This window comes from Selaginella moellendorffii, unplaced genomic scaffold, assembly GCF_000143415.4.
Source record: "Selaginella moellendorffii unplaced genomic scaffold, v1.0 SELMOscaffold_87, whole genome shotgun sequence".
Taxonomy (NCBI): Eukaryota; Viridiplantae; Streptophyta; class Lycopodiopsida; order Selaginellales; family Selaginellaceae; genus Selaginella; species Selaginella moellendorffii.
The window spans coordinates 5,309-25,717 of record NW_003314348.1 but is presented as its reverse complement, the minus strand read 5'-3'; the positions used below and the strand labels follow the sequence as shown (position 1 = coordinate 25,717).

Below are 20,409 nucleotides of genomic sequence, written 5' to 3'. Positions count from 1 at the left end.
AACGCCGGACCGACCTTGTTCTAGGGGATTTCTAGGGTTCTTGGTTTCTTGCGGCAGGGCGGGGCGATGGCGATCGGGAGCACGGTGCTTCACATGCCCTCCGGGCCGACGGCGGTCGTTGCCAAGCTCCATCCGACGGTCCTCTTCAACATCTGCGATTCCTACATTCGCCGCAACGATCAGCAAGATCGGGTGATTGGGACGCTGCTGGGGTCGATTTCCAGCGATGGAACGATCGATATTCGCAATTCTTATGCTGTTCCGCACAACGAGTCGTCTGATCAGGTCGGTATTTGATCCTGGAAGTGGATTTCGTGTAAATCGGGTTTCCAATGCAGGTGGCTGTGGACATCGATTATCATAGGTCGATGTTTGAGCTTCATCAGCGAGTGAATCCCAAAGAAGTTATCATCGGATGGTAAGTTGCTCAAACTCTCTCTGTGATTTAAGTAAGAAATGGATTCTCTTAAGGTACTCAACAAGCCCTGGAGTAACTGGAAGCGATGCCTTGATCCAGGATTTCTACGCCAGAGAGACCTCCAATCCCATTCACCTCACTGTCGACACAACTTTCAGCGATGACGCCGCAAACATCAAAGCTTATGTTTCCACGGTGTTAACTCTCGGCGAGCGTCCGCTTGCGGCACAGTTCCATGAGGTCCAGCTCGACCTGCGACTCTTGGAGGCCGAGAGAGTTGGCTGTAAGTTCCTTCTCCGTGTCTTGTTTTCCTTTTACTGACACCTCAAAGCTTGGTATAGTTGATATCCTGAAGAAAACACTCGTTGACAAGCTCCCAAACGATCTCCAAGGATTGGAGTCCTCGATGCAAAGGCTGCAAAACATGATCGACACGGTCTTCAAGTATGTGGATGATGTCGTGGTAAGCATAACTTTGAGCTTTGGAATGGAAGAAATCTCTGAGATAAATTAACTTTTCAGGAGGGCCGTATCCCACCAGATAACACAGTCGGTCGCTACCTGGCCGATACTCTCTCCATGGTGCCCAAGATCTCTCCAGACACCTTCAGCAAGCTCTTCAACGATAGCATGCAGGTACTTGATTCTCCCAGAGTTTAATCCCTTCGCATTCGCTGACACTTGCCTTTCTCCTTTCAAGGACTTGCTACTGGTCGTTTATCTTGCAAACTTGACAAGAACACAACTCGCTCTCGCCGAGAAGCTCAACACCGCGGCCCAAGTTTTTTGAAGCTCCATAGCCATGCGGTAAAGTTTAGAGTATGAACGGACAGCGCTAACAAAACTCCTTGGATTTCAGCCATCGTTTTGTTTGGTTCTAATCAATATTTTCCTTCCTAGTTGGACGTGCTAAGACCATAGCTTGGACTCCATGACATACGAAGCATCGTTTTTGGGATCCAAGTCTCTAAACTTCTCCGCTGCTACTGCTCCCAGGCTCGCGTCTTGCTGGACGGAACAAGCCGCTAGGATGCTCGTCCAAGCCACAGGATCTGGCTCAAACGGCATAGCTTTCGCGATTGTGCTAGCTTCTCCCGCTTCTCCACTTCGGCCCACGACATCGATGGCACACACATAATGATCGATCGTTGGAGCGAGTCCATAGTCTGCGAGCATGGAAGCAAGGTATCCCAGGCCGCGCTTGGACAAGCCACCATGGCTACAAGCGGAGAGAACGCTCACGAAGGTGATATCGTTTGGACTCACCCCCTCGAGGTTCATTGCGTGGAGCATCTCCAGAGCTTTAGAGTTATACCCGTTTTGGGCATACGCGGTTATCATTCCGGTCCACGAGATTACGTTCCTGGATCTCATGTCCCAGAAGGTTTTCTCTGCGTCCTCGACGCTACCGCAGCTTCCGTACATGGAGACCAACGAGTTCGCCACGGGGAGTTCATGCAAGTAGTGTGTTTCGAGCAGTTCTTCGTGCACAATCCTCCCATCTTTGATTGCGTTGGAGCCACCGCAAGCATCGAAAAATGTGCTAAAGGTGATGTCATTGGCCTGGATCCCTTCGAGGTCCATGAGCTTGAAGTGGTGAACCGCTTCCTTACAATGCCCGTTTTGGGCATATGCAGCGAGCAGCGAGTTCCACGAAACCAAGTTCAGGACAGACATTCTCTTATACGCTTTCACCGCGCTGTCGAGATCTTTACACTTTCCGTACATGTTCACCACAGCGTTGCTTAAGACGGTGTCGAAAGCAAACCCTGCTTTGATTGCGAAGGATTCAATCTCTCGTCCCTGCTTGATTGCTCCAAGTCTTGCGCAAATGTCCAAGACTCTGATGCAAGTGATTCTATTCGGAGAGATGCCATCGCTTTTCATCCTCTCGAATAGCGCCAGTGCCTCAAGGCAGCGCCCAGCCTCGGAATATACCCCCAAAATGGCATTCCAGGACACCACATTCTTCTGAGGCGTTTTCTCAAAAACGTCCCGAGCCTTTTCCAGATGCCCATTTTCGGCATATCCCGTCACCATTGCGGTATACGAAGCTACGTCCTTTGTACGGAGGCTGCCAAACAATCGCTCCGCATCCTCCAGATGCTCATTTCTGGCATATGCCGTTATGAGAGCATTACACAGCACAGTATCTGGATTGGCAATCATCTCAAAGCAACGCCTCGCAGCGTCAACATTGTGACACATTCCGTACATAACAACAATAGCTGTGGTGATGACGATGTCGGATTCAAGGCCCGATTGGATTGTGTGAGAGTGGATGCGTTTTCCCTCGATTGGGCACGAGCAAGACTGGAGAGCTCCTACAAAGCTGATCCTATCGGGTCTCAATCCCTCCAAAAGAACGCTTCTATAGGAAACCCCTACATCTTCGGACAAACCAGCCTGTGCGTAACCTGTAATCATCGAATTCCACGAGACCAAGTTATGTTGAGGCATCTTGTCAAATAGGATCTTTGCTTCCAGCATATGCCCCGACTGGGCATATACTCCGAGCATGATGTTCCACGAGAAAAGATTCCTTTTCTTGATATTCTCGAATGCCTGTGCGGCATCCTGGATGACACCGCACCTTCCATACATCTGGATGATCCAATTTCCAACAAAAGTTTCAGTGTCCTTGCCAACCTGGCGAAGATAGTCGTGCAGCCGCTTCCCCTGTGCGAGTGCCCTGGACTCCCCACACTGCTTGAGCAAGCTTACAATGCGCGAATCGTCATCATTGCCGTGCAAGCTGTCGATAGACTCCTGGAGTAGCTTGATTTGAGGAGCTAGATCGGTGCCCATATGGCAAATTGAACAAAAATTAGAAGAATAAAAAAAAATTACATTCATGGTGGCTAGATGAAATTTCACAAATTATCCCTTTGAAATTTTGATAATGGCATTATCTTTGTTTTAACTAGTGGGGCGTTTTCCACTGTCATCTGACGAGTCTTGAACACCAAAAGCAATAGTGGGACCTCTTTGGTATTGACATAACTTTCAAGCACCCAAATGCAAGAAAAGGAAGAACTTACCTCTTTGGTCTCTTTGCAAGATTTGTATGTATTTCAAGGGCAAAGTTAATAAAACCACATAAGCATGAATGTCTAGGATGTTTAAGAAGAACTTCAATTTCTTCCATATAGCAGAAGCTTGACATTGGTGTTCATAAATAAAAATTAAGTTAGTAAAAAGACAGTTACTAGTTAAATTAATTTTTAATTTTTATATATATATATATCTGTGTGTGTGTGTGTATGTGAGGTCCAAATGTACAGCTACAATACTATATACTAATAGTATAGTGAAATTTTGGTAGTCATCAAATTAGTTTCACACTTGCTCTTGTATATAAATTAGGGTTTTTGGGCTAATTAATATATACATTTCCTGTATTCTCTTTCCATATTCCATACATTCACATTGGTGGAGATGAGGGCCAACTTTGATTGTCCCTAAAGAGTGTTTGGATTTGCAATTTTTGGTTTAAATCTAGCTTTTGCATTGTCTAGATCTTTATTTTCTTCTAGTTTTTATCATTTCTTTTCTTTTGTTTTTTGTTTAGATCTAGCTTTTAATAGCGCATGTGATCATGGGATGAGATTTGGATATATTGTCACCATAAATCCTTGGAACCTTAGGGGATAAATGGGGATAAAATAGCCACTAAGGGCTCTCTCATTAAGCAATTGCCCCTTTTCCAGCTGGCTTAATGGGAGAGAAATAAAATGCGCTACACTTTTGCATTATTGCGAAATCCTTAGGTATGTGACCTTCATTTTATTACGAAGCCTGATGGGACGATTTGTTTCTACATCGACTATCGTCTATTAAACGAAGTAACAATCTCAGATATGTAACCTCTTCCTCACTGTAAGGAACTGACTCCCTGAGATGTCGTAGGCTAAAGGATCCCTGAAAGCATGACTGAAATGACAAAGAGTTCATCGGATAGGACCGAGTCGAAGATCGAGTCCAAGACCGACTCTGAGACCGAGTTCGAGATAGAGTTCGGGATCGAGCCGAGACCGAATCGGAGACCGAGATTGAGACCGAGTTCGAGACCGAGTTTGAGACAAAGTCCGAGATCCAAATCGGGTCCAAGACCGAGTCCGAGGTCGAGTCCGAAGTCGAGTCCAAGATCGGGTCCGAGATCGAGTCCGAGACCGAGTCCGAAGTCGAGTCCGAGATCGAATTCGAGATTGAATTCTAGACTAAGTCCAAATACTAATAGGGATAGGGAGGTCTAGGAACCAGTCTTGAAGGAACTCTCCAGTGGTGCTTCCAAACTGACTTGAGGTTGAGACTGGGGCCGAGGGGCCTTGGGTGGGAGTGAGCATGGGCTTGGGTGGTGCCGGAGGGGCCACCCAGGGAAGTGCTCAAGAGCAGCACCCACTCCCGAAAGGGAAACCGACTACGGTGCTCCCGGCTCATGTGGAGTGGTGCCCCACTTGAGTACCTTGTGGCTCATTGGTCCTCGCCCTTCCCAGGGGCTTGGGCCTTCCCTTCGGGATGGAAGTGGGGGGGTAGAGGTACCCATACTGGGCCGTTAGGCCATGGTGTTTCACCCTGATGTCCTGAAGCAAGTGTTGCACCTAAGGCTTGGGATTTAGAGGGTCCCATGATCAAGTCTTGTTGTACCAAGGGGTGTTAGGAACCTGGAGGCTTGGTGTGCTTGGCTGCTTGTGCCTGCGGGGAGTGTAGCTGAACCTTGAGTCCAGTCTAACCCGGGGAGGGGGATTGGGAGGGATTTGGGAATCCGTGGATGGAAGGCTAACTCTCCATTGCTCGTGTAGTGAGTAGCTGAAACCAAGTAGGACCAAGTAGGACCAAATACAGATGCAAAGTCCAGTTTACTAACACTTGAACAAGAGGGGCCGATAAAGGGAACTAGCAATACCGACCTCCTGCCATCGTGGCAATAAGGTAAGAGTGTCCGTAAGGATTGGCCGATAGGTAACTTTTAAAACCCGAAGTCACATTCGTGACACTCTCCCCCCCTAGGGAAGATCGACGTCTTCGTCAATGCATACTCAAGTCTAGAATACTGCTAAGGAAACAACTCCAGAAAAAGTTCATAGTACTCACACTATGTGAGAAATGCACCAACTTAAATGAGTTAGGGTAACCTCTTTGTCTAACGTGGATGCGCTACCAGTTTAGACACCTTTCTGCCGTCACCGACAAGGAAATGACCAACGGAGTCAGCCACCCTTGCTGCTCTGGGTGTCACCCAGCTACAAAAGTGTGATACGCCCCTACCTGCAAAGACATAGAGAGAGAAGCTAGAGGCCCCAACCCTCCTGAGCAAAGAAACTAAACCCGTCGGTAAGGTTTAGATAGACTACTGTGAACAGGCAGTTAGAGTTGTTTACGCGGTCACGCCCTTTCAACGGAATAAAGAACATCGACAGAGAGGCGGGTGATGTGACTAGTCGACAGTAGCTACCCCATGACTAGAGATTTCAACATGCACACGAAGTGTCGAAGCCAGTCTGCCTATACTGGCCTAAACTCAAAGATCAATAGATGGACAATATCAAAGTCATAGACAATGATATCTTAGAGTCTTAATTATTAGTGAATATATCTTAGATTAGAACACAAAAGTATTCCATGTAAGTTATCATCCGATAAACTAATAATTGATTATAGGAACCACCAAAATCATCATAATTGGTAAATATAGGAATCACCATCCAACAAAATTCAATAACAAGTAAATCATCAAGGAAAATCAATGATGAAACAGAACTACCGAAAATGGCAGATAGCATGCCAAACAACTCACAAAACACAACTCAAAGAACACAAAGTATCATTGACTAACAAGCACAATGCTCACAAATGTATCACCTGAAAGAAATAACATCCTAATCTATGAGAACTAACTTGAGCAATAATTAACAGAACAAAATGAATGTTGTAAAGCAAACAAACACTTAGTCATGCCAACCATTGCACAAGCCAATCTGAATAGATCCTGGTCAACAATACGAAGGAACTCAAGTTGCTTAAGCAAGTGTCAGCAACATCCTACTGATGTTTCAAACCCAAAAGACCAATCCAGAGCAAACCATATAGAATATGTGGTATTGCAAAAAACCATAAGCCACCAAGGAGAACCACTAACTGTCATGAAAGATTATCAATCATCCCATTAATAAAAGATATGCATAATCATCGTCAAAAAAGGAATCCACCATCTTAAAGAACAGTGAATTATTCTATATCAACAACAATCAAGCAAAATCTTTTTGACAAGGACAATCAACTATCCTAGATGATAGTCAATCATCACCAAATATTGTTAGATGTAAGAGCTAACTTCAACATCGAAGCGAATGAGCCAAAATGCCTTTTTTAACAACTTTTAGCAAATGGTCCACAAGCATGAAAACTCAAGGAACCAAAAGCTCGAAGAAGCCTATAGCCAAGTCTTGCTTAATAATGACCACAAGTCTTGCATGAACTAACTTTAATGCTAAAGAAGAAATCATGTTATAACCCAAAACATCTTCTTCAACACATCTATAAGCTAAACTTCATAATACCAAAGTTAATGAAAAGCATTTCTGCATCAATCCAAAAGCTAAGCACAATGGAGCTATGCTCAACAAGTGATCATCAAACGATCCTTCATGAATCCATCTACAGCAAGATGTAATTCACATCGTAACAAGCACAAGGGGAATCATCAATGATCAATATATTCCAACTCAAATCCAATAAAGACTCAAATAGTCTAATATCGAATATTAATTCTTCCTCTCGTAAAGTTAGGACTAAATCACTTTTCAAGGAAAAGCTTAAAGCTCAACCCTTACTAAACAATCTCGTCTAAAACACAACTAACTCAAACTTGCCACTCAATTCATTTGAATGTCAATGCAGTTGCTAACTAGCAAATGCATGAATACCAATAACACAAAGCCATAACCAAATCATCAACACTATCTTCATCAAGACTAATGAAACTCAATGTCAATCCTAAGGAAAGACATCTCATTTCACTCAAGTCTCAATATCAACAATGTTAATGATAAGGCATCACTTCAATGCCATCAACACCAATACAAAGCTAGAAGAAAGCAAAAGCGAATCACCACTTGGAACTTTCCAACAACCAAGCTAACCAAAGTCGAAGATACTATACTTAGTATCCAAGACCAATCCTTCAGCAAAACTCAGTTACAGATAACACATCATCAAGGAGTGAATCACCACATCCAAGACTCAATGAAATCCAACACTATAGACCAAAGGTAACCAAATAATATCAACAAAGAAATTGACATGCCAACATGGAAAAACCATGCAAGCCTAATAACACGATCCTCTGCAACACCATCCGATAAAGCAAGCTCATCACTGCTAAATCATCATCGAACAAAGCAAGTATTAACGGTCTTTGATGAAGTCTACAAGTAAGCATTAGTCACAAAGCAACTAATAATCACCCTTCAACTTGCCTTCACAAGATCCAAACACTAAACTCATATGATCAAGTTATATACTTATCCAACATGAACATAATACCCTATATACGAGATATAGGTTCATTAACAAGTATGAACTAAATGACCACTCGAATCTAACTTAACCGAAATAAGCTCATTAATGCATTTAGCCAATAGCTCTGAGCATGCCTTTGAAGAGGCTAGTTAGACATGACCAACACTCAGTCAAAACTAAAGTGAAGACCATGAGATGGATTTATATCGGTACACAACCTCTTTATAGACAAAACTATAGTACGGGTACTAATATCTCAAACTCAAACAACTAAGTTGGACATCACCATCCTCAGCCAAGGCACAAAGCTACCAAGACTAAGTCAAGATCAGTGAGAGTTCACTACTCTCATACAGTCTTAACGAAATGCAAAGTGCAACTTGCCACCAAGCATAACGCTATAGAAGAAAGGCACAAGGGTCACCCTTCTTAGAAAAGTGCAATGGCCACTTTTCTATACCAACTCCAGACTCTATCCAACTCAATTGCTTTAGCCCCAAAAGTTAACATCCCTTTCGGGCCGCATCATACAAACTATCTACTAAGGTTTAAGCCAACTGAAGTCAACTCCAACCCCTTCACTAGTTTGTACTGGCTTTACGAAAATGGAATGGTTTTCGAGCAAAGTGATCAACAAATCAGCCATTGGAAAAACCTAAGAAAATTTGTGGAAAATTTCCATCCTAGAGAAAGAATGACTCTCAGTCCAAGAATACAAACTTTCAAGACTCAACCAACTTCCTCCTACCAACAACTTCACATAAATTCACTTCAACACAAATTCTCATGATTCAACAGTATGTCTAAGCATCGAACATCTTTGCCCATCTAACCAATATCCAACACCGACATCTGCAAAGTGCAAAATGAACATCCAAGGCTTGATCATGAAGACCATATCTTCGGATATCCACATTGCATTAACACTCTTCTTCAATCATCTTCAAGATCCAATATGAAGCTAAAACACTAACAAGAAAAATGATATGGAAAATCAAGGTCCAAGGAAAATTCCTCATCACTTGAAATAACAATGCCACTTCCACTAACACAAGTGCTAGTGATGTCAATGCCCCAACTACACATCTTCTCCATCCAACAATCTACTCCAAGTGCTAACAGATCAACCGACAATTCATAGCAAGTGAATGTTATAACCTTTTTCCAACACCTAATGGGCAAACTCAATGAAACAAAGTACCAACTTAAGCTTAGCATAATGGACCACCATTAAGAATCTAGTCAAATCTATTACAATGCTACTTCGTGCAAGTAGACTAGCTTCTCCATCAACCACTTTGGGGTTAATCATCGTTTAACCAAGCAACTTCGTAAACACATTGCTCATTATACATGGATATGATATAAGTATCACAATGACTTGATCATCAATCAAGCAACATTATAAGTAATGCCCGTGTCATTACTTCAAAGGTTTATGTGAATATCAAGTGTCAACTCGATTCGACAAAATGCAACATAAATGCCACACTCCACCAATAGAGATTTACAACACCCAATACCACTAACTTTTATTCACAACATGGACAAGCTCATGCCACTCTCTTTCTGACCAAACTCAAAACTAATCCAACACCAAGTTACTCAAGGAGAAATAACAAGATTCTCCAGAAAAGAATTGAGCATTGCAACCCAAGTCTTCAATAGCAAGCTTAGATAAAATGGTATAGTGTTTCACTCCTATCCATCCCATAACTCACCATTTGTAAAACCATTATTTCCAACATGCATCAAGGTAGGGACTCTTGATTCCATGATGTGAACACGAGTAATGAGTTAACATCTCGTTGTAAATCATCTCTTTAAGAAAGGAAGATGATTTACATGTTTGATCCTTCGTCCCTGACAACTCTCTTTTCGATCTCATATTTAACCAAACCTCAAGCTTGCATTCGCACTACTTTCAGTCCAATCCAAGAAAAGTTGATGAGAAAGCACAGCAATGATCACTTGAATCAATAGACTCATCCCTACAATCTTGATTGATCCACTTGTAATCATGCCTAGGAAGGATCCACTAGTGCCGTGCTAAACAGCTATGGACCAACTTATTTGCCACTTATAGCAAACCCAGGGAAGGTTTACTTTCACCCATGGTACATAGAACAACTCATGGAACCACCAATAGGCTAACATTAATCCTGCCAACTCAAAGTGCAACCTTGAATTGCTAATGCGCCTCACTCACGAGCCCAAGCGCAAACTCATACTACTGGAACAACTCAATCCTTCTTATGAGCCCAAGAGCAAGCTCACATAATATGGTACAAAAAGGTAACCAAACCCATACCTAAGGAACAATTGCAAAGTTTTAACACCCAAACGTGTACCCACTCGGATCATCATTTTCATCTCTGTGTATGCAATGAAACTAGTTACCCAATCTCATTGAATAGTACTCGCTGAAACTCATTCTCTGATACCAAATGTAGCGCATGTGGTTTTGACCCTTTATCCTATGGGGGTTTACCATAGGATAACACCACGAAGCGAAACCTAAACCCTCTTTATGCCACGTGACACATGCCACATGTCTAAAGGATAGTGGTGCAGAACCCGAGGTTTAGGGCCTTGGGCCACTGAACGAAGGAACAGTGCCAAACTCCCAAGCGTGAAGCCAAGGAGTGATGGAATCGAACCATGGAGCAACTCCCGAGCATATAGCCCAAGGAGCGAAGGAATAAGAGCCCGGAGCGACTTAGAACAATCCTGGAGCAATTAGCATCCCAATGCCAAGACCAGCATGCAAAACGGAGCCAAACGAAGTCTGGAGCTATTTCGGCATACTGGTGGCCTAACATGAGGATATGGGTACTCCACCAGCTAGCATGGAATGGAACTTGGGTTTAGACCCAAGTCGGACGCAGAATAAGGACAGGCACGCAAGCGGGAGCTAGACTATACCTCAGATTAGTTGGCCATGCCCAACCTACCCACTATCCATACTATACATTTGGAACCCCCCACAGCCCCCCCCCTTGAGGAACACAAACTTTGGGCTTTCACCCCAAGCCTCCCTTAGTATTTGCAGTTAATCTCTGGGACAAGCTCGAAACTTACTAAATATGGAATGGTGCTAGAATGCAAATTTGGACACGGGACAAACACCATTGTGTTCAGGCCGATCTCTACATTCCGTAGAAATGCCAAATGAGCAAATCTAGACACTTTCCATAAATAGCATTTGGGACCAAAATAAGACTAACACAAAAGGCATAATAGCGAGGGTGTTTGGCAAACACAGTAAGCTATCATCCAGGGACTAGTCTCAATATGTGAGGGTTCTTGTCAAGCTAGTGCAAGACAGAGCAAAAGAGAACTAATAAGCCGGGCTAAGTATGCTCAGCTAAATAGACACTTGGGAATTCCTTCCTTATGCTCATCCAGCCAAGTACAGATCCAAAGTCCAGTGTACTAACACTTGAACAAGAGGGGCCAATAAAGGGAACCAGCAATACTGACCTCTTGCCATCATGGCAGTAAGGTAAGAGTGTTCGTAAGGATTAGCCAACAAATAACTTTCGATACCCGAAGTCACATTCGCGACAAAGGTTCAAATATAAAGAAAAATGGCTCATAAACAAAAGTGCACTTCCTTTTTCAATCGGTTAAGGGTTTTAGAATATTTGAGGTTAAGCGTCCCTGGATTTGAATAGTATTAAGTTGGGTGACCTCTTAAAAAGTAGGTCATCCAACCCAATAACCTACCAAGGAATACTTTTGTATTTCCTGCCACCTTTGGCACTAAGTTCCAATTATTATAATTTGTGCTAGGGCTATCCATGGCTTTATCATTTGGCTACTTTGCCACTCTCTCCCTTGGAGTTTTCACCTTTGCCAAATTGGAGCATTTGGGAATCCATCTTTGGAAACACATTTCCTTTCCCACAATTCGTTAACATCCAAAACATTAGTGTTCCTTGCTTAACTTTGCCATTTGAATTCCTTCCAAATGCAATCAAAGAGAATGACTTAAGAGATGATCTATAGGGGTTCTGTAAGGAACCGACTCCCCGAGATGTCGTAGGCTAAAGGATCCCCAAAAGCTTGACCGAAATGACAAAGAGTTCATCGGATGGGACCAAGTCAAGGATCGAGTCCAAGACCGACTCTAGGACCGAGTTCGAGATAGAGTCCGGAATCGAGTCCGAGACCGACTCGGGGACCGAGTTCGAGTCCGAGTTCGAGACCGAGTTCGAGACGGAGTCCGAGATCCGAAATCGGGTCCGAGACCGAGTCCGAGGTTGAGTCCGAGGTCGGGTCCGAGATCGGGTCCAAGATCGAGTCTGAGATCGAGTCCGAGACCGAATCCGAAGTCGGATCCGAAATCGTGTCCGAGATCGAGCTAGAGACTAAGTCCAAATACTAATACGGGTCAAGGGGTGAAAGCCCAAAGCGTGCGTCTCCCGGGGGGGGGGCTGCAGTATAGTAGGGATAGTGAGGTCCAGGAACCAGTTTTGAAGAGACTCTCCAGTTGGGCTTCCAAACCGACTTGAGGTTGAGACTGGGACCGAGGGGCCTTGGGTGGGAGTGAGCATGGACTTGGCTGGTGCCGGAGGGGCCATCCAAGGAAGTGCTCAAGAGCAGCTCCCACTCCCGAAAGGGAAACCGACTACGGTGCTCCCGGCTCAGGTGGAATGGTGCCCCACTTGAGTACCTTGTGGCTCATTGGTCCTCGCCCTTCCGGGGGCTTGGGCCTTCCCTTCGGGATGGAAGAGGGGGGGTAGAGGTACCCATACCGGGCCGTTAGGCCACGGTGTTTCGCCCCCACATCCCGAAGCAAGTGCTACACCCAAGGCTTGGGATTTAGAGGGTCCCATGATCAAGTCTTGTGATACCAAGGGGTGTTAGGAATCTGGAGGCTTGGTGTGCTTGGCTGCTTGTGCCTGCGGGGAGTGTAGCCGAACCTTAAGTCCAGTCTAACCCGGGGAGGGGGATTGGGAGAGATTTGAGAATCCGTAGATGGATGGCTAACACTCCGTTGCTCGTGTAGTGAGTAGCTGAAACCAAGTAGGACCAAGTAGGAGCTGGTACCATAAGCGAGAACCTTGGCGAGGGAACTTAGCACAAGCCAAGGCAGAGTTGGTCGGATAGACGAGGTAAGCTGGCAAATTGGAAAGGAAAAATTTGTGGCTTACAATTTGGTATCGGAGCCTCTTCCTCAGTTCTAGTGAAGGATAGAGGCGGATTGCTGGGAGATGGCAAAGGCAGGGCGTAAGCGAACCCAAGCGGAGACAGAACCTCCGCCAGAGCTGGAGCCTCCGGTCAAACAAGAGGCTATGGATGAGGAATCCTTGCATGAGGAGGACTCCAGTGAGGAAACTTCCAAATAGGAGTCCGGTGGCGAGGTTCGGTCGTCCAAGGCTCGATTGGACATTCTAGAAGGACAATTGGCGCAGACCAATGCCCTGCTAGAGACTCTCGTGCGCAAGCTAAAGCGTGACGAGAAGCGGAAGAAAAAGCGAAAGACTGCGGATGCTGGCAGCGCAGAAGGTGCGGACCCATCGGCAGGGACTGAGGCAAAACCAGACAAGGTTAAACAGACCGAAGTGGAATCAGTCTCTCAAGCAGTTCCCAAGTACAAACCAAAGCCCCCACCGGTCTTCAAGGGAGTGAACGACTATAAGGTGGTGGAGGATTGGTTTTACGATATGGAGGACTACTTCCGAGCGTTGCGATTACCGAGCTCGGAGAAGGTCCCATGTGCGAAACCATATTTGGCAGATAATGCCAAGTCTTGGTGGAGAACAACAGAGGCCAACGAAGGACCGGTGGCCACTTGGGAAATGATGAAGGCAAGGATCCACGCAACTTACGTTCCTCCGAATGCTACTTTGCACCTAAGGGACGAGCTGAGTAGGCTGAAGCAGACCGGAACCATTCAGGAGTATGTGAATGGGTTTATGGCAAAGAGGATACTCGTCACGGACATGGGGGATATGGATGCGTTCCATGCCTTCATATCAGGTTTGCAAACCTGGGCTCGCGGCGAAGTAATGCGGTGGAACCCGACCAACTACAAGGAAGCGTTGGATGCGGCCATCAAGGTGCATTTCAACGATAACCTGCGAAAGGGGAACACGACGGGGTCGGGATCCACGTTTAGCAAAGGGGCCAAACCAAGGGGAACGTTTAGCAGAGGGAAATTCAAGAGGAGTTTCTCTAAGAATGAGTCCTCGGGGTTCCGGAAAGGCAAATCCAGTGGCCAGCGAGCGAGTACGTGGGGGAGTCAAGCGAAAAGAGACAAACCCACGGATAAGAAGGTCAAGTCATATAGCAGCGTGGGAAACAACGTATGCTACAACTGCGGTGAAGCGGGACACTTCTCGAGGGAATGTCCCTACCCGAAGAAGGCCAGAGCCAATATGGCCATCAAGTCGGGTGAAGTCCAAACAGAGGTATGTGATCCAGTCCCTAACTCAAAGTTACTCATTACACGAGCAACTTTGGTAGAGAGTCGTTCGCAACATCTACTAGCCCTCCGAGGGAAGCTCGGAGGTAGCTTTGTTAAAATCCTTATTGACACGGGTGCTTCGGATAATTTTGTGGCTACAGACATAGTCCGGCAAGCCGGACTAACGGTGCAGCGGCTAGGCGAACCAAGGACTATAGAGTTTGTTCAAGGTAGCCAAAGCACCGATGAGGTGCTTCGACAAGCGAGAGTTGAAGTGGGGACTTGGAAGGTGGACATGGATTTCACCGTGTTGGACATGGCGGGATTTGACGTGATCTTCGGAATGGACTGGTTCAATCGATTCGTGGTAGCCTTGCATGGACAAGGTAGAAACCTTGTGGTACTGGCGAATGCCCAAGGAAGAAGATCTAGGGTGGAGGCCCAAGATCTAAAGGTAGGGCAAAGCAAGGCCAAAGATTCCTGCTTAAACCTGGTGTCCACGAGAGGACAACTCACTAAAGGAACTAAGGCGGCCTTTTTGTGCTTACTCTCGGTGAAGAGTGACAAAAAGACAGGAATGGAAGAAGTACCTTTAGTGATTCAGCGGGTGTTGGACCAATTCCAGGATACCATGCCGGAGGAGCTGCCGGCGGGGCTACCCCTAGCACGACCGATAGAACATAAGATTGAGCTGGTCGAGGGTGCTGAGGCAGTGGTTCGTCCCCCTTATCGTTTGAATGAAAAAGAACTCAAGGAGCTCAAGTGCCAACTAGAGGAGTTGGTGGACAAAGGGTATGTTAGGTTGAGCAAGTCGCCGTATGGGGCACCGGTGTTATTTGTGAAAAAGAAAAATGGATCTATGCGCATGTGCATAGACTACCGGTTGCTCAACAAGTATACAAAGAAGAACAAGTACCCTTTGCCAAGGATTGAGGACTTGTTCGATAGGTTGGGAAAGGCAAAATACTTCTCAAGGATTGACCTAAGGTCAGGATATTACCATATCAGGGTAGCCGAGGAAGATGTCGAGAAGACAACCTGTCGAACGAAGTATGGGAGCTTTGAGTTTCTGGTGATGCCCTTCGGGCTATGTAATGCGCCGGCAACATTTTCGGCGCTAATGAACCACATCTTTGTACCCTATCTGGATCACTTTGTGGTCGTCTATATCGATGACATCCTGATCTATAGCGAGACGCTAGAGGAGCATGCCGAACACTTGGCGAAGGTGTTTGAGAAACTAAGGGAACACAAGCTGTATGCTAAAGAGAGCAAATGTGACTTTGCTCAACAAGAGGTAAAGTTTCTCGGGCATGTGGTGGGCCAGGACGGGCTCAAGGTGGACCCGGAGAAGGTCCAAGCGATCCAGGAATGGGAGCGACCATCCAATGTACACGAGTTGAGGGCATTCCTGGGGCTATGCAACTACTATCGAAAGTTTATCAGACACTATTCGAGAGTAGCCCTGCCCTTAACGGACCAAACAGGAAAAGGGAAGATGGTGTGGACAGCGGAATGCGAGGCGGCATTCGTCCACCTCAAGGGGAAGTTGAGGAAGGCTCCTGTATTGGCATTACCAAACTTTGGTAAGGACTTTGAGGTAGAAACGGATGCTTCGGACTTTGCGTTGGGCGCAGTTTTGAAGCAAGACAACCATCCGGTAGCGTTCTTCTCGAAGAAGCTGGACAAGGCTCAACAGAAGTGGCTTGCCCACGAGAAGGAATTGTTTGCGGTGGTCAAGGCGCTCAAGGAGTGGCGACACTACCTTGGGAGACACTTCAAGGTTTACACGGACAATGTGGCAACGAAACACTTCTTGTCACAGCCCGACCTAAGAGGGAAACAAGGTCAGTGGGCCAATGCCTTGGCCGAGTTTGATTGCGAAATTCTGTACAAGCCTGGGAAGAGCAACATCATGGCGGATGCGCTAAGTCAGAAAGCGAACTTGAGGTTGGCAATATCCAGCGCAACAGCAACCTTCTGGGACGATGTGCGGACAGCATATGAGAACGATGGTCTAGCACAGGAAGTGTTGCTGAGGAATCTAGAGGCGCGGGAAGCTCACCAGAGAGGTGAGCTGCCTACGGAAGAGAAAACGGCTATGCGGAACACAACGAACTCATTTATTACAAGCAAACGAGGGTGTATGTTCCAGAAGGGGAACTAAGGAAGGTGGCCTTAGAAGAGTGTCATGACGGACCTCTTGCGGGACACGGTGGAGTGCCTAAGACGATGGGCTTACTCAAAAGGAAGTACCATTGGCCAGATATGGCTAAGGACATCCAAGACTATGTAAAGACATGTCCAACATGTCAGCAGGTAAAAGCCGTGACTAAGGCTAGTGGGGGCTTGTTGCAAAGCATCCCAATTCCAGATCGCCCGTGGAAATGTCTTACGATGGACTTCATCATGGGACTCCCCCCAAGCGAGGGGTTTGATGCGATATTCGTGGTGGTGGACCGATTTTCAAAAATGGCACACTTCATACCCACCACAACGGAGGTGAATGCGGAAGGTGTGGCAAAGCTATTCTTCGAACAAGTGGTTCGAGTGCGGGGAAGACCGGAAGAGATCATCTCAGATCGAGATAAGATCTTCACCAATAGGTTCTGGAGGACTCTCCTGGAACAGTATCGCACCAAGTTGAAATTCAGCACAGCCTATCACCCACAGACAGGTATGGGGTATTGAGTCAAGTTGTTGGCACTAACACTTCTTGACAGACGGACAAACGGAAAGGGTGAATAGGCAGCTGGAGGATTATTTGCGATGCTATGTCTCTGGAGACCAGACTGTGAGACACAAAATCCCTAGGCCCCAAAGTGGAGCCGGAAGGGCGCCACATGGTAGTGGCCGAAGCGAGAGCCAAACGAGCGTAACACGTTTGGACCAAAAGCTCCGACTTGAAAAGTCAAGAGCGGGAGTGGAACTCCCAACGAAGTGCTCGAGGAACGAGCACGAAGCGAGCAAAAGGCGAGGCTCCAAAAAGGGACCCAAAAGGACCAACGCATGACACGTGGGAGTGTCCGAGATGGAGTCCGAGGTGGACCCGAGATGGACCCGAGTTGGAGTCCGAAGTGGAGTCCGAGATGGACCCGAGTTGGAGTCCGAAGTGGAGTCCGAGGTGGACCCGAGATGGACCCGAGATGGAGTCCGAAGTGGAGTCCGAGATGGAGTCCGAAGTGGAGTCCGAGATGGAGTCCGAAGTGGAGTCCGAGATGGAGTCCGAGATGGAGTCCGAGGTGGACCCGAGATGGACCCGAGTTGGAGTCCGAAGTGGAGTCCGAGATGGACCCGAGATGGAGTCCGAGATGGAGTCCGAGATGGAGTCCGAAGTCGAGACCGAGACCGAGACCGAGACCGAGACCGAGACCGAGATCGGGACCGAGACCGAGACCGAGGCCGAGGCCGAGACCGAGCCCGAGCCCGAGTCCGAGTCCGAAGCCGAGTCCGAGTCCGAGTCCGAGTCCGAGTCCGAGTCCGGAGCCTGAGAGGGTGAAAGCCCAAAGCGTTCGTCTCCCAGACCCTGGGGGGTTTGGTGAGCCCCAAAAGTATAGTAGGGGGGAGGACTGCAGTGGAGCCAGTTTGGCCAGGAAAGGCCAGTTTGGCCCAGGAAGGCCAGACCCAGTGTTGGGTGATGAACTGACCACTGGGAAGTCCAAGACTAGAGTGAATACGGACCGACAAGCGGGGTAGCTTGGTGAAGTGTTCAAGAGCCGGCTCTAGTTCCCCCGGGAGATCGACTGGCCGATGCTCCCAGTCCAAGTGTGGGTGGCACTACCTACTTGGATACCAGGTGTGGCTCAATGGAACCTCGCTCTAAGCCCATGGCTAGAGCACCTAAAGGCGATAGGTGGGGAGAGTACCCAGGTGGCTCGCGTAAGGCCACGGTGTTCCGAAATGTCGTCCCAAAGGCCCAGACTGTGGAAAGGAAGAGGAGCAGTCCTCTGGGGTAGTGACCAAGGACACAGTCGTGTGGTGAGGAAGTCCCAGAGGACCGTGGGACTTAGTGGTCGGGCCTGTGGGTCTCGGTCCAGTGGCAGTGTTGGCAAACACGGCCAGGGGCAGAAAGGGACTTAGTGGGGACTGATAGAGGGATATTGGGGAAGGCTATTCCCCTTGTCAGTGGGCATCCTAAGGATGCTAAGGAGTGGATCTGAGATGACCACTCACGGATGGTTTGCCTAGTCTTGGGGAGCCAAGACTGTGATGCAAGTGGTATTGGACTACCAATGTGGCAAAGGTGATGGGGCATGGCCTTAGCGTAACGGGCTGCTATGTCGGTGGTACCTTTGAGTGTCGGTCATGGGATCGGACACGTGGAGCACTTGGACCAAGTGCAAATGTTGAGTGGCATGGATGCCATTCTCGGGGCTAGCAAGTCCCAAGTCCTGGATTGGACTTATGGAGGTTGTGAATGAGACTCCTCCAAGTGGTCGGAGGTGTGGTTAAGTGACTAAAGTAGAATGGAAAATTTAGTCGCTTACAATTTGGTATCGGAGCTGTTCCTTAGTCCGACTTTTATTGGTGCTCAAGTATATCACCACTAGTGTTGGCATCGGAAGGTCCAAGGAGTGGGTCTATCCTTGGGGAGTAGCAAGTCGAGAAGACATGGGTCTCCATTACAGTTCATGTGTGAACTTGTAGACGAGGTGGTGGATAGAAAAGTGCCAATAATGGAACGACTTTGGGATCTTGGGAACAGTGAGGGATTCCTTGGAACGGGCTCAACAAAGGCAAACCAAATACGCGAACTAGAAGCGTCGAGATGTAGAGTTCCAAGCTGGGGAGAAGGTGTGGCTGAACACCAAGAACCTCAGACTACCAAGTGGGATCAGCCGAAAGTTGACCCAAAGGTAAAGATGCATGTATTCCTGTAAATGAATTGATCTTGAGTTCCTTAAGCAGGTTCGCGGGGCCTTACGAGATTGAGGCACGAATCAGTAAAGTGGCTTACCGACTCCGACTTCCTCGAGAGATGGGGAAGATGCACCCAGTGTTCCACGTGAACTTACTCAAGCTGTACTTTGAGGACCCGCTTCGCAAGGACCAGGTGAGACCTTTACCTGAGGTTATCCAAGGGGAAGAGGAATATGAAGTCGAGGCCATCCTCAATGCGCGCAAGAGCAAGCGACAAGGACGCGAGGTGAGAGAGTTCCATGTGAAGTGGAAAGGATTTCCACACTGCGAAGCAACATAGGAACCGGAGGAGAACCTAGCGAACGCGCGAGATCTAGCGGAGGAATTTCTGCAAGGCAGAACTCTATGTACTTATGCAAAATTCAATTAAAAATATCAATTTGCAAAGTTGAGCAAGTGGCATATGTTGGGACCCGAAGGCGCGCCAAAGGTAAGCTAATTAGCATGGGTTGGATAGGTCGACCAGGCGTAGGGCACTACGCCCGACTCCCCGCGGGGATGTCGAATCCGTAGACGTATTCTACGGAGGTTGGGTTCGAGTCCCAACCCCCTAGTAAAGCAAGGCTGGGTTCAAGTCCCGACCCCATACTAGGGCGTGGTGAGGTGAGGAGTATAGGGACACCTATATTCCGTTGTCATGGGCTCTTGGCCGGGGAGGCTAACTTAGGCACACCGCTAAGTGGGGGGATGCCCCCGGAGACATGGTCAACAAGTCGTAGGATAAAATGAGACGTTCGATGTGGGCATCGAACTTCTTCTATGGGTGGTGGAGTTGTAAGGAACCGACTCCCCGAGATGTCGTAGGCTAAAGGATCCCCAAAAGCTTGACCGAAATGACAAAGAGTTCATCGGATGGGACCAAGTCGAGGATCGAGTCCAAAACCGACTCTAGGACCGAGTTCGAGATAGAGTCCGGAATCGAATCCGAGACCGACTTGGGGACCGAGTTCGAGTCCGAGTTCGAGACCGAGTTCGAGACGGAGTCCGAGATCCGAAATCGGGTCCGAGACCGAGTCCGAGGTCGGGTCCGAGGTCGGGTCCGAGATCGGGTCCGAGATCGGGTCTGAGATCGAGTCCGAGACCGAATCCGAAGTCGGATCCGAAATCGGGTCCGAGATCGAGCCAGAGACAAGTC

General features: G+C 47.3%; 2 protein-coding genes across 3 annotated transcripts; one reads left to right on the top strand and one right to left on the bottom strand.

Moving 5' to 3' along the window:
• The first annotated feature begins 5 nt into the window (after window positions 1-5).
• Window positions 6-1,376, top strand: LOC9662651 (eukaryotic translation initiation factor 3 subunit F). 2 transcript variants are annotated; one of them, XM_024662080.1, is made up of 7 exons: window positions 6-285; window positions 339-418; window positions 472-701; window positions 760-881; window positions 941-1,054; window positions 1,119-1,225; window positions 1,278-1,376. In XM_024662080.1, the coding sequence occupies exons 1-6, from the start codon at window positions 67-69 to the stop codon at window positions 1,206-1,208; spliced, it is 855 nt and encodes a 284-aa protein (XP_024517848.1). In that variant the 5' UTR covers window positions 6-66; the 3' UTR covers window positions 1,209-1,225; window positions 1,278-1,376. The 2 variants fall into 2 exon arrangements, with proteins under 2 accessions (XP_024517848.1, XP_002988264.2); XM_002988218.2 differs by having other exon boundaries at window positions 1,119-1,317.
• LOC9636846 (pentatricopeptide repeat-containing protein At4g13650) lies at window positions 1,328-3,226 on the bottom strand. The gene has a single exon (XM_002988119.2). It carries the CDS (start codon window positions 3,224-3,226, stop codon window positions 1,328-1,330), a length of 1,899 nt encoding a protein of 632 aa, XP_002988165.2.
• Between the last annotated feature and the right edge of the window lie 17,183 nt (window positions 3,227-20,409).